The sequence below is a fragment of the Squalius cephalus genome (assembly GCF_949319135.1).
Source record: "Squalius cephalus genome assembly, chromosome: 21".
Classification (NCBI taxonomy): domain Eukaryota; kingdom Metazoa; phylum Chordata; class Actinopteri; order Cypriniformes; family Leuciscidae; genus Squalius; species Squalius cephalus.
In genome coordinates this window covers 25,811,969-25,826,446 of record NC_137142.1, presented here as the reverse complement: position 1 = coordinate 25,826,446, position 14,478 = coordinate 25,811,969, and the positions used below count along the sequence as shown (strand labels likewise).

The window sequence follows — 14,478 nt, the reverse complement described above, 5'->3', positions numbered from 1 at the left end:
AGGAGGTTTTGTCAGATTTGGCTAAATTCTGGGTACATTTGTCCCCCCAAAATATGGTAAGTCTTACACACATATATAGGCCTACATCTTTTAATGCGTCGCAAGGCCACCTTGTGTATTTTAGCATAGCCATTGATTCTGGAACAACCTGGGCTTGAAACCTTCTCTTCAGTTCTTGCGACAAACTTACCAGCGACCAGGGCTGGTGAATGAATGCGTGCAATTTCTGCGTTAGAAGCTCAGTTCACCTTTTAGCTTACTACTATTTTATGCGTCATGTGGAGTAGGCTACAATGAGTTTTGCAGCAAGAGTTTAGTTAAAATTGTGTTCAGCCTAAAAGTAGGCTACTTAACGAACACATCCCTCATGGATAAAAGTTACAGTGTCCCAAACAAGTGAAGATGTTTCATAGCCCATGTCTTATTTGTGAAAATGTATCTGCTCTGCGTGCACAAGGCAACTGACACGACGCCTGGTTGCGACCTGATTTGTCATTGAAGAAACCTTGTCAACCAGGAATGTGTCATTGAAGAAACCTAAAGCTGTATAGAGTATATCCTATATATATAAAAAATATATAATAAAAAAAAGTACTCTGGCACTAAAGGAACTCCTTCTCTCGAACATTTTATAAAGGGATACATGACGCCGAGTAGACAGTTAGGCCTATGTAGCCTATTTCCGATTAATATTCTAGGATTGCATATGGAATTTAATAATTCCATATGCAATCTTAAGAAACCTATAGCTGTATAGAGTATATCCTATATATATAAAAATATATAATAAAAAAAAAGTACTTTGGCATTAGAGGAACTCCTTCTCTCGAACATTTTATCAAGGGATACATGACGCCGAGTAGACAGTTAGGCCTATGTAGCCTATTTCCGATTAATATTCTAGGATTGCATATGGAATTTAATAATGTGTTAACTCTTAGTCTGACTGTAAACATCAAACAATAGGCCCATTCGCTTTTATTTAAATTAGCAATCTGACATAAGTAGTTTAATCACTATGCATAAAGTTCCATTAAAGTAACGATTACACCAAGGTGAATTTTTTTTAAATGTATTTTTTATAATGTTTTTTTTTTTTTTTTTTTTTTCAAGGACGTTATTACAAACATAATAACCTATTTGCAATGCTATAGCGAGGTGAATCTGGATTAGAGCTATCCTATAAAAATTATAAAAAAAATATAAATCCCGTAGAACAACATAATAATAGAATAGAATAATACAGCTCTGGTATTGCACCTGAAGGCCAACATAAAAAAATGTTGGCCGAATCATATTAACTGATAATATAAACAAATAGTATACAAGTCGGTGTAGTGAAATCTACCGAATTCTAGGCCAATTGGTTAATTGTCTTGAGTCAATTCTAAACAATGTAATTTGTAGAATTAATAAAATGAGATAAAAAAAACACGTTTTTAAGCTGTTTAAAATAAACGTTTTTAAAAACGACGAAGGAAAGTCGTTTTTCAGTCTTGCAACATTAAAGCCAGGTATAGTAGGCTATGTGACCAATTGCATGATTTATCGTGCCTGTGATTTAGTGTAATATTTTCTTTTTTATTCATCTATAGGCTATCTTATTTTAGTTTTCCATGAGACCGAACTATTTTGACAGAACAAGCTAAAATAAAAAAAATGCAGCTCTGTGGAAAGTCAAAGTTAAAAACTGCCACTTTTAGGAGAAAACATTCCAAAAAAAGAAAGAAAGAAAGAAAGAAAGAAAGAAAGAAAGAAAGAAAGAAAGAAAGAAAGAAATAGTGAAGGAGACACTGAGACACTGAGAGAGGTAGTGAAGGAGACTGGTGAAGGAATGCAACTAACGCAAAATTGCAAGACTGTTAAACGCCATCTCCCCATAAACAAGCTTTCCAGCATTAACTCAGCGTATAAGATTGCATTTATAGCGTATTAGCCTCACTACTGAGAGAGCTTTTCTTTACATCTTATGCCCGAATTTTTTACGACCTGTCCGCCTCTCCCAAAGCATGCATAGACAACATACTGTAGCCTATATGTAGCATTCTAAAAAGGACATGGACAATATTAGCCTATTGTAGGCTAATTTAGCTATTCTCTGGGGATACAAACCTTGTTTTTTGAGAATGCTATAATGCAACAAACTTGATGTCTCCTAGGTTCATGGGGCTGCTCACAATAATTGCTACCATCTTGTTTGAAAGAAAGAAATAGCCTAATTTGCAAGGGAACAGAGTTGAAAACTAATGTGATCCCGTGGACACTAACGTATTAATTAATACCAGATCAAAAACTGTAAACATGTAGATTTATGAGAGTAAAAGACTAACTTTTACATTTATGCATTTAGATGCTTTTGTCCAAAGCGAATTACACCCTAACCCTGTGGGAAATAAAGAATGCAGCAAAGCGATAGCCTATGAAATGTCACATCAGCTCATTTTTGGATGAGTGTCAACAGATTTGTCTAACTGTTTGGCGTACTTGTAGACATCAGAAGAACTGGTTAGAGTGTTAATATTGATTGATATTACATCTACTAAAAAATAAGTTTCCTGAATCCACGTTTTTGCAAAACACTTTGATGTTGTGAAAGTACGTCGATAAAAGTCATTAAACTTTAAGATAATTTAGATTCACATTCAATTGAATGACTATTTCACTTTCACAAACTGCAACTGAATGACCCACTAAATCTTTCACTGACTAAATAATATTAATAATAATAATAAAAGCTAGAAAATATATAATCTATCTATCTTTAGAATTTTTTTTTTTTTTACAGTGTAGGAATAAAATTATCAATAAAATAAGGAACATTCTGTGTAAATGTGCGGCATTGGAGTATTTATGTAGGCTATTTGTAATTTGGATACTAGGAATACAGTGAAATAATATCTGAATATCAGATTAGCTATAGAAACACACTGAAGTTTCTGAACATTGAAAAAGTATTTAAAAAATCATTCAGGCTGCGCTTGTATTTGTGGTCTGTCGAAAATTGGGCATAACAAACTAAGCATAAAGGATATAGGCCAATATATATACACACTTCAAAGTTTGAAAGCTAGTAAGCTATACTATCAGTGCAGTGGTCAAATACTTTGTCTTTATATTTGTTTACCATAAACTGTTATAACGTCAAAAAACTATAACTTCCAAAAGTCTAATTATAAGATTGAATCAAGATCGCAATTTAAAACTAGTTTAACTTTCCATGCCAAGTGACCAAATGCATGTCAAAGTAAACAGGGTTTCACGATCAAATCTGGACACCTGCTAAACAAACCATTGCACAGCATGTAGGCTAAAACAAAACAATTCAAACATTTACTTTGCTCGGTAAATGCATCTGATTTTATTGTTAAGGGTATATGAATGAAACTATATGATGAGTTTGGAGTTTATTGTTTATTGATCCCAAAGGTTACATGCAGTCGCTTTCCAAAAGTAAAATACAAATAAAAACGAAGAGATGCCCCATTGTCGTTGGTATTAAAGCATTGCATTAAACGAAATCCCATTCAAATGAAACGATGAATGGCCTTTAAAACATTTTTAAAATGTAAACAAACGGAATATGCGACTGAGGATTCCTGGGTCAATTGCAATCTAAATTAATAACGATATCAAATAATGTTGATATCAACAATTAAGACGTTTTTATCATGTTTATTAACAATAGATCATGGCATTACATTCTAGAAAAATACCTCTATCAAGGCCCTCCATATCAGCTTTGCAAGTAGGTCAGCCGACAAACATCCATAACTCTCTTTGTCCATTGCTTGTCTCTTTTGTTTTTGTTTTATACGTGTCTTGATATGTTTACGCTAAACGTTCACGTACAAGCGTCCTTTTGAAAGGGTCCACATGTTTAAGAGCCAAGGTCGACCAAGTTTGATGACATAGGGTTCAGTATAGTGTCGTGTAATGAATGGTGGTGGTGATGCACGGAATCAGCACTAGGCACTGGGATGGCGCTGGGACCAGGTGGAGGTGCGAGGCCGTGGAGGGACTGAAGTCCGGAGTTTGACGTGAGGAGCAAGGCCGGGCTTGACGAGGTGTGATCTGGGGTACCAGAGGGCGTTTTATCGTCGTCCGAGCTTCCTAAAATAGTCTTATTTCCATTCATGGAAGACGTTAATGGGTTGTGACTGTTTGTGTTCGAGTTCTCATTATTCTCTCTGTGAAAATGAAAATGTAGAGTTAGGGTTAGAGCTTTAGTATTCAAAACTATACACTGTAAAAAAAATGATATGATCAATAAGTTATGACAACATGTGTTTTTACATTGCTTTAATTTAATAAAAATAAGTTAAGCAATGTTCAACTTTTTTACAAGTTATACAAGATTCAGATAATTTTTTAAGTCAGTTTAATGTAATTTAAGTTTAAATGACTTAAACATCCCAGTTCATTTTACTTAATTTAAGGCAGCAACTTTTTTTTTTTTGTGTGTGTGTGTGTATGAAGCTATAATTAAAATGTATATATCTGACATTGCAGGAGCAACCAACTAACAAACAAACAAACAAACAAATATTAACATATGTGGTTAACATCTTTTTCTTCGTATAATAATAATATTAAAAAATGTCACAGGCTAATTCGTAAATTCGTTTAATTATAAAACAATAGTTCATATTATTATAAGTTGAAGATAGAGGGTTGGTTATGTAGGTGTGAAATATTTTTGTAAATACTGTGTTAGGAAAAAGCATCTTAAAATCAATAAAATAAAAGGACATTTTTAAAAAGTATGTGCCCATGAATTAGGCTATGCAGAATATACCCCTTGACACAAATATAGGGCATAAACGATTGGTGTACATTTGTGTGTATGTGTCTTTATCAATCATTTGTTCTAATTCGTGTCGATATTAATAATTTACAATAAAAAACGTTCAATTATCGAGCTAATGCAGGATAGGCCCTAATCATTTATTAATATGGTTTAAATCGTCTAGGTTAAGAACCGTGTCCGCTACTGATTTTCAATCACAACTTGTCAAATAAAGGTTCTTTCATAAAATATTAATTAAGGATAAAGAATCGGGAAACGTACGAGATATTTTTTAATGGTTTACAATGTGGTTTCAACTTGACTACTTCGCCTGCGGGTGAAACAAGACACCCGTTAAGAAGGAACTGCAACTGCACACATTCTAAACAAGAATCTACGTATAGATAACTCTTACAATTCGAAGAACATTCCAATTAATTAAAAATGGACGATTTCCCCAAAAGTTAATTACACCATAATACACACACTACGGGTTTTGTGTATTTTTTTTTTTTTTTTTTTTTTTTTAGAAAAGGATATAGCCTAAAAATGTCGTTTATGAAAAGTAGGCCCATATTGTCAAAAAAAAAATAGTAGGCTATTGATAAATAACTATAAAAAGTGACATTAACAGAACTAGAGAACAAATGACTGTGTGGCTATCTATCTAAGGGAATTTTCTTTTATGCAAGTTTCTTACCTATTAGGCTATAGCTACTCACCTCTGGCTTAATTTCACGGCATGAATGAATGCATTCCATGTAAATAATGCTTTCTAATTACGTTTAAACACATAGTAATAATAAACAGTTATTTAGCTGCAGACTATAGACCCGTACCGTTCTTTAGCTTCCGCTGCTCGGTCGCGTTGACGTCTGTTTTTAAACCAGTTACTGACTTGTGTTGTTGTTAGCCCCGTTGCCTCTGCTAGTTCCCTCTTCTCCCGCGGGGAAGGGTAGGGGTTATGAGTGTACCATTCCCGCAGCACACTCCTGCTCTTTTCTTTAAAGCAGTAACTTGTCTCCTCGCCGTCCCAAATGGAGCGAGGGAGCGGAAACTTTCTTCGGACGCGGTATTTCCCAACAGCCCCAAGAGGGCGGCCCCGGAGCTTCTCAGCCTCGACATAATGCGCTTTGAGCCACAGCTGCTGCAACTTCGGATGGTTGTGCGGAGAGAACTGGTGGCTCTCGAGAATCTTATAAAGCTCTCTGAAATTTCCCCTATGAAAAGCGACCACAGCTTTCGCTTTGAGCACACTCTCGTTCTTGTGGAGATGTTCGCAAGCCGGCAGAGACCACAAAAAGCGCCCGAGACGTTCAATGTTTCCACCCTGCTGAAGGACCTCGCAGACGCACGCCACTTGCTCTTGCGTAAAGCCGAATGTTGGTAGCATAGACATGGTTTGTCACGAATAAACGTCCACTTTTTCTACTTATGTCAATTTTACCGATAACAGCGACAGTTCTTCAACAGATTTAAAGTAAACCCTTTGGAGGCAAAAATTTTCGGACGACTTCTCGAGTAGACGAAATCAAATCCCACTCCTGGCGAAGAGAGGCACAAAACTTTAGATCCGTTCAAGCAAGCATAATACACCGTATATCCATCTAAAGCACACGAAAGAAAGTTGTTCCTCCTGCGCGAGTCTCTCGACACCTCTTCTATGTCGTTTCAGCATAACGCACTCCCGAAGAAAGACCTCGCTCTCTTGTTTTAATAATATTATTCTAAGCTGGCAAGAAAAGCGATTATGTGAACTGTGATTGGTTGGTTATCTGACCCGGGGATGATGAGGATAAGACAATAGTTTTAGTCAAATTATTTGCCATGGTTACGCTGTCATTCAAAGTAACCTGATATGCTTTGAGGTGGCTCCTTGGGCTGGCTGACAGATTATTCCCTTCATTTTGAGCCCGCCCACCGACATCGAAATATAGCCTCGACTTTCCCTGTATATTACATTTTTTTTTACCCGGGGGTTTGACAGACACTTCTAGCAACCAAAGAGCGCTGATCTGTGAGGTAGTGAGGTAGCAGCAGTTGAGATGAGAGTGTCAGAGCAGGATTGCGCTCCAGACGCTTTCCAAACCAAGGACCCGGAGTCCATAAGTGAGTGACCATAAGCAGACAATTTACCCTGCCTATGCAAACCTTTTACTTTGTAACTGGTCGATCACACCAAAACTATTTAAACGTTTGGGGAACTCTCAGAAGTCATTCTCAAAGTCTCTCTAATTCTTTTGCAGGACATTATCATTACTGCTATCAAATGTAGGCTAATAAAAGAAAACCACAATATGACAATAGTTTTGCAAGCACGTCCGGCCTACATTTATCTATTTAGTTTAGCTTTCTGTTCAATTCAGTAGCTTAATCGGACTAGTTGTCCCGTGTTATGCATTATTTAGCAGTTGTTGAAGATAAACAGGGGGGTATGTTTCTCCATGTGCACACGCGTGGATGCCAGGCATTATGGACTAGAGTTGAACAGGGTTGGAGGGCGTTTTTAAGTATAGAGCGGGTTTCAAGGATACACGTTAGAATGAACAACGATCATAGGGATAGGAAACACTGCGAGGGACGATTGTGCCGGTAAGACAATTTAGATTTATTAAAAATGCTGTTGACTAAAGTTAATCGAAGTATAAGATGTTCATGTACATTATATGTATACTTATTATGAACCAAGGCTGTAGAACATTGTTTTTCTTAAAACATATTTAGCGAATGTGTCATAGCTCCGAGAGGGAGAGGCGCATCTTTTAATGATGCCTGTTACGCACACCATTATTGGCATATCATCAGTCCATGTCTGTTGACTGAACTTTAACTCACCGTGTACCGTGGCACAGACACAAAGTTCTGCTTTCATCAGGAACACTCTGATTTCAACTCAAAGATTCTTGAGGCCACAAGAAAGTTAAGCAAAATCATATATTACATGAAATAAAAAAGCTGACACTGTTGAGACATGCCAGTCTTGTTGTAAGAGAGAGAGAGAGAGAGAGAGAAAATTGCTTCGTTTAAGGTCTACTGTCTTTGCAGTTTTATACTGCACTGGTGCAGTGAAGGCCTGTGATGTGGCTTGTGAGTGAAAAAGACTTCAAAACTTATTCAAAACACGTCAACGCTTCTATCGTGGAAAGATTACAATGCTAAAGTTCCCATCCACCCTTTTAACTGGCAATTTTGCGTAATACAATCGCAAGCTACACTGGTTCTAAATATCTATACTGCACGTTCGATGCAAGTTCTGACGAATAAATGATAAACAAGTAATCAATGTTTGTGACGCACTTTGAATACTTTCTTGTGATCTGATAGGCCCTAAATCAAGAAAACTAGAATCTTTTGAATTCAATTGTTTAAATTTTTTTGACAACAACAATTATTATTGTTATTATTACACAACATATAAAATATAGAATTAGCCATATAATTAACATAAACGACAACAATCCTAAAATCTACACTCAGATTACAGCTAAAATGTTACGCAATTAGTGTAAATTACTGTTGTTGATCTTCTGATAAGTAAATAAATAAATAAACAAAAGCAAAGCTATTAATGCCAACCTCGGAGACAGCCACTGCCCTTGGAAATTGATATGAATGCATAGCGCCTAAGTTGCACTTTGCTGTGAGGAAACATTTCTTATGTTACTTTGATATCCTTACCTGATCAATGTGGATCATTCCCTGGACACTGAAACTATTACCAATATATTGTTGACGATTGTTGATGACAGCGAATTTAAGACTATTTCCACCAATTAATGCTGATTTACATAAAATGATAATCTATTTAACACCCAAGGCTATAGTGAACTTATTCAGTGGTATAGTCACAAACTGAGGTATTTTACCTATCTTTTCTATTTGTGACATTTGTGATTAAACTAAAACAGTATACAGTGAAGCAATGGAAAACACACATTGAAAGGATTTTGGATGCTTTCTGTGTCTGTGTGTGTGATGTGTGTGTGTGTGTGTGTGTGTGTGGGGGGGGGGGGGGGGGGGGGGGGGGATGTCACTGACAGGCCAAATCAAGGTACTCGTCTCGCCTTGACACTGTTTGTAAACGGCTTGTTTCCACGGATCATTTTGATCAGAACTTCGAAGGACCTGCGCTGCTCGTCTGCATGGTGATTATTACAATGCTGATGAATGGGGATCGCGTTTCGTCTAATAGCCGCCCCCTGTTTTGACAACCTCCCACAGCTAACCGGAGAGCGCGCAGCCGCGACCTCCACTAATTGGACTGATTATTGCAAGATGTTTTTTCCTCTCTGGAAAGCGCAGGGTGGCGGCAGTGCGCGGCTGCTCCGTGGCTTGCACCACAAGACCTGATGAGTTACATTCTTTCAGACATGTCATGTTAAGCGGGAATAGAAAGAATTAAACCCAGACTTGTGGTGTCAATGTGCGGTTCAGTGGAAGAAAAACAAGACACCCGTCGTAATTAAATATTGAAATAACGTTTCAGCGCGAATAGATACATTAGTTGCATTTAATAATAGCCTAATAATAAAAAAAAACACCTAGTCGATATAGGCTAAGTCTGCATAATGCAATCAATCACGAGACAGGAAGCCTAGTAACACTTTCCAATGTAGCCGACTTCTAAACACAAAGACTAAACATAACGAGAGAATTTATAGGCCTATTAGATACAATAATAGTAAGTGACTAAAACAAGTGCACACACAATGTCTCTTATGTTTTCAATATTGTATGTAGGATACTTGTTTTATACCTCTGATCCATTTTTTGCTATTTGTAAAGAAAGATATTTTCTTTGTTTACCCTTTTAAATTATAATGCTTAAGGTTGTGTGTATGGAACATAATCATTTTGAACTTGCATTTGATGACCACAATGCATTAATGCACAAAAAAACAACGATGATACTGTTAAGACCTATCAGTAATACAGCACATTTTACTTGCCAGTAATTTTCAGTTTGGAGATGATTACTAGATTTCGAAAATAGATACATATTAGTATTTTATCAAAGTTCGAGACATAGCCCAAAACATAAATCGAAACATAAATGTATTACAGCGCACACCTCCTATTAAACATATTAAAACTCTCACAATTAATGTACATTTGATTCGGTTGGTAACGAAATTTAGTATATGCTCCATATAATTTTCTATTGTAGACCGATGAGATCCTTAATAAGAACGATGATGTTGCCATCTATGCAACAAGTGCGTTTCTTCAAATGCGGGCTTGGAGGCGTAACGGATTATTGGTGATGTATGCAACGTATTTGACCATTTTTTTTTTTTTCAGTTCCTGCACACTTAACTAGCTTTTGTCTTGACTTGGAACTATTAGAAATTTGTCTGGTTAATCGGTGCACGACTTATTGTGATTGTGCTCTCCCAGGAGACTGTCGTGCGCGCGTCTGAGCGGTGGCATTGCTTGTCTCTCTGATTAGTTTGAAGCGCCAGTCTCTCAACTCAAGAATGCAGAGATACAAATGAAAGATTAGCTCAAAATAATATCAAGCTTAATTCGTTATGAAAATAGCAGAAATGATACATGATAAAATAATGAGCACGGCAGCGGAGAAATTAGCATAAGGATTTATGCATAAAAGTTTTTAATCATATTAAAATCCTCTGAATGTAAATTATATAATTACTGGAGCATACAAGTGAAATAAATAGCAAGGCAGCTAATCTTTAGATGGAACAAAAACAACAAATCAGGTAAAAACAGGTCAATTCAATGCTGACATTTCAATCGATATTGTAGGACAGTATTTAAGAAAAAAAAAAACCATTTAGTCAATAATTTGTCATTTATAGTTTTATAAAGATGAATTACAGAAAATTAATAGAAAAGTATTTGAGGAATCTCACTGCTTGGTCTGTGTGCGTGCAAAAATATAAATTTTCTGAAGCTTTTTTTTAACATTGTGGTATGAAGTATGATAGTTTAATATTTAATACATCATATGTAAGGCTACCTGATATCAGTAATAATATTGCTGTTATGAAGTGTTAGAAGTGTGCATTGGTTACAGAGGTCCTTAAGGACCATGCTTACTGTAACATTACTGTGATTACTATAAAACAATCAGAAAGTTGTGCAGATACATTCTGCGATTTAAAATGGACTACATGAATGAATTTATATATATATGAATGCATTTATATATGAATGCATATAAAAGTAAGTTGTCTCATGAATTGTAGAGGTAAGACAGAAGGTGACACATTAATGTTGCGCTGGATGCGTGATCCTTATACCTTATGTGAAGGTGTATCATGTTTTTCTAATGTTGGCTATTATTCCAAATGCATTTAATGCAATTATGGCTTGTGCTTGATGAAATTACCCAGACATGGCATTTTAAAAGCAATTATATATACATTTTCTGTAACTATAATAAATTATTTTTTGCCTGTTTATAGTATAAAACTGCTGCATTTGTAGAATTACTCTAAGGTAGCAATATGAAATCACATATTGCACAGATTACATGGCAACTGTTTGCATTTTGGTTAGATGTGTGTACAAACGTTTACATATTGTTGGCTCTCGGTACATGACTACGATTTAACAGACTTTCAGGTTAAGGAAACGCCTGTAAAATGCTAATCTTTATCTATGATAGAACATTTACAATGTGATTGATGTTATTTGCATTTTACTACTGCCTCACTGTTGCACAGTAGCAAGAATCATTGATTCAGCATATGCACCATTTAAATTAATGGTCATAGAATTTAATTGAGTTATTTTTAACTTTATATATGCATCTCTGTCTTGGAAAATGTGATATAACAAATGACTGGAAAATATATTTAATAACTAAGTGTGATCAGTGAGATGCATTAAACTGAGTTTTGACAGAACTTGACCTTTGAAAAGTGGCTGTTGGTTGATGCTGAGAGAGGAGGCTTTTTCCAGAGATCCCCCCCCCCCCACCCCCAGTTTGAATATAACTGCTTTTGAAGAGTATGAACATATGTTCATATTACTTGCCTCAGTTTTTCCATGTTTCGCACTTCTCCAGGTTTCTATCAACACCAAGATCACTGAAAGAAAGGTCTGATGGCTGCTGTTTTGCACTTGTAGACAAAATAGGTGCAAAACAGGATATGCAAGTATTTCATGCATTTCTTGTGTGTTATGGCATTACTTTAACCTATGCCTACATCTTTTATCACTTACCACAACCTGGTTGTTAATAAATATAATAAATATAAATTAAAATATAAGAGAGACAGGAGCACAATAAAGCTCTCCGAGGCAATAAAGCATACGAGACTATAATAATGACAAACTTTCTTTTAAACATTCTTAATGTGCGTTTTTATTTTCTCTGACATCAGCAAGAAAAAAAAACTTGTTAGTTATCTCTCAGAAAATAATTTAGAGTTAAAAAATTAAATATAACACTATTTGTTTATTAAAGCCACCTCAGTTTCTGAATATAGAACTAAATAAACTGTTGAAATACTCTATGCTTTTAAAAAAATATGCCAATGTTAAAGTAAATCGTGTCAAAATAAGCACAATTAGTTAAATCAATTAAATATCTCTGATTACATTGCATGAAAGACAACTTAATCTAATGAAAAGTGTCTGATAATATTTTTAAACACACCATAACATTATATGCAACAACATGTATGCACGTATTTATTCCTAAAAAAAACATTAAATAGAACACACCTACTATTTTACGCCTACTAAATATACAGTATATATTTTAAAAAGGATACATCCAGACTGTCTAAATATACAAAACATACAAGCCTACTTCAGTGTTTGCATTTGCTTATAATAATATCAATCAGGTGTAGTTTTCACAAGTATGTCTTTTGGCTGTAGGTGTGTGTGTGGTCCTAGTAAACTATACGTTCTGGGTTGTGTGAAATGTCCCCACAAGTACAGTCATACCAGACATTTTTGACCTTGTGTGGAAATATTTTTTGGTCCGCTTGAGGAAAACCGCTTATAAATCTTACAGAATGATGTTTTCTGAAAATGTACAAATGCAGAAAGTTCTCTCTGAGGGTTATGTTTAGGTGTAGGGTTATGGGAAACAATATACAGTTTGTACAGTATAAAATCATTATGTCTATGGAAAATCCCCTTAAAACATGGAAACCCAATGTGTGTGTGTGTGTGTGTGTGTGTATGTGCTGGAGAAGCGTCTCCTTGGGGACAGTGGAATTACTGTCAACTGATTACAAATTGCAATATTACCATGAGTCCAGGCCACCCACATACTCATGCACATATACCCTCAGATACACAGAGCTGATGGATGGCTGCATGTGTCCATTCCAGAGGAGAAAGTCAGTCTGTAATGTTTCAGTCACTTACAGTTATAATTGTCCCCAAACTAGACCTAACTGGAACCTTCTGGAATTATATGATTACAACTTTACAAAATATTTTCTTGTGCAAAGGTTTTTATCTTTATCAAAGGTTTTATTTTATTTGTAATTGTTTTTAATCTGAAAATGTAAATGTAATCTTAAGACTATATTTCACAAAACTGTATAGACATAAACCAAATACATAGTCTTTTACAGTATTTTTAATCTCCACAATAAAGCGATAGACACAATGTCTTGTTGGATCGTTTATATTGTTAATGTGATAAATATTACCATGGTTTATATGGTAACTGTTAATTTCATCCATGTGCTAAAATTAAGACATTTGCTAGTGGTTGGTACACAGACTGTGTAACTATACTGCCCTCTTTGTTAGTTATTTTGCAAGCACAACCTGAAAAAAAAATTACTGATTTCAATGATGATTTCTATTGATTTCAATTTGATTTCAAGCAGACTACACAACTGTGTTCCATGACAAAAATGCGCAGAAAAATGTCAAACGGTGGTGACAGATTTCATAAAATGCCTGTTTTCCTCCATTTTGATCAGATGACAACTTAATCCAACCAATTCAAACTGTTAATATCATACATCGTTCATTGTACAATGCAGTCGTGCATTACTAAGCACAGTAGCACAGATACTGTGCAGGACAACAACTTTGCCATCATAATTCATGGCAGCTGAAGCAGACGTTTGGACAAGTGTCCTCAGCAGTCACGCATTAAAGAGGACTTTACACCCACAGGTCAGGGCAGATAAAAGGCTTGATGGTTGTAAGATGGTGCACTGCAAGAAAGAAGTGTCTGTATATGCTAGAGAAGAGAGTGAACAGCAGCCTTATACATAATATATTCTCTATTTACCCCATTAGAATTGATTTTAATAGTAACACTTTATTTTGATGGTCCCTTTTGAACATTCTGTTGACAATAAGTAACTTTGCAACTACATGCCAACTAACTGAGCAGATATTAAGCAGACAGTCTACTAATACTAACTCTTTATTGTGATGATCCTGTACTTTGACTTTAAGTAACTTTGCAACTACATGCCAACTAACTGAGCAGATATTAAGCAGACAGTCTACTAATACTAACTCTTTATTGTGATGATCCTGTACTTTGACTTTAAGTAACTTTGCAAGTTCATGTCAACTTATTCTAACCCTACTCTGAGTCTATACTCTAATGAGAGTTAGTAGACATGTAGGTGTAATGTTACTTATACAGTAGTCAATAGAATGTGTCAAAGGGACCATCAAAATAAAAATGAAACCATTTTGATAATTTAACATAATAGTAATAATTTTGTGAT

General features: G+C 35.5%; 1 protein-coding gene and 1 long non-coding RNA gene across 2 annotated transcripts in view; one reads left to right on the top strand and one right to left on the bottom strand.

The window, feature by feature from the left end:
* Positions 1 to 2,781: 2,781 nt before the first annotated feature.
* six2a (SIX homeobox 2a) lies at positions 2,782 to 6,714 on the bottom strand. Its single transcript, XM_079855579.1, has 2 exons — positions 5,626 to 6,714; positions 2,782 to 4,187 (listed from the first exon to the last, which is right to left on the bottom strand). Exons 1-2 carry the CDS (start codon positions 6,183 to 6,185, stop codon positions 3,878 to 3,880), a joined length of 870 nt encoding a protein of 289 aa, XP_079711705.1. The 5' UTR covers positions 6,186 to 6,714; the 3' UTR covers positions 2,782 to 3,877.
* Positions 6,715 to 7,285: 571 nt separating this feature from the next.
* LOC307149319 overlaps positions 7,286 to 14,478 on the top strand; it is a 35,949-nt gene continuing 28,756 nt past the window's right edge. The window contains exon 1 of the long non-coding RNA XR_013819549.1: positions 7,286 to 7,378. This is a non-coding gene — a long non-coding RNA (uncharacterized lncRNA). The remainder of the gene's footprint in view (positions 7,379 to 14,478) is intronic.

What these genes read in the sequence shown, in the direction of transcription:
- six2a (XM_079855579.1), bottom strand. Translation starts at nt 6,185, where the DNA reads ATGTCTATGCTACCAACATTCGGCTTTACGCAAGAGCAAGTGGCGTGC. An exon ending in GCAGCGGAAGCTAAAGAACG is followed by an intron (nt 4,188 to 5,625) that starts GTACGGGTCTAT and finishes TCATTTTCACAG; the next exon opens with AGAGAATAATGAGAACTCGA.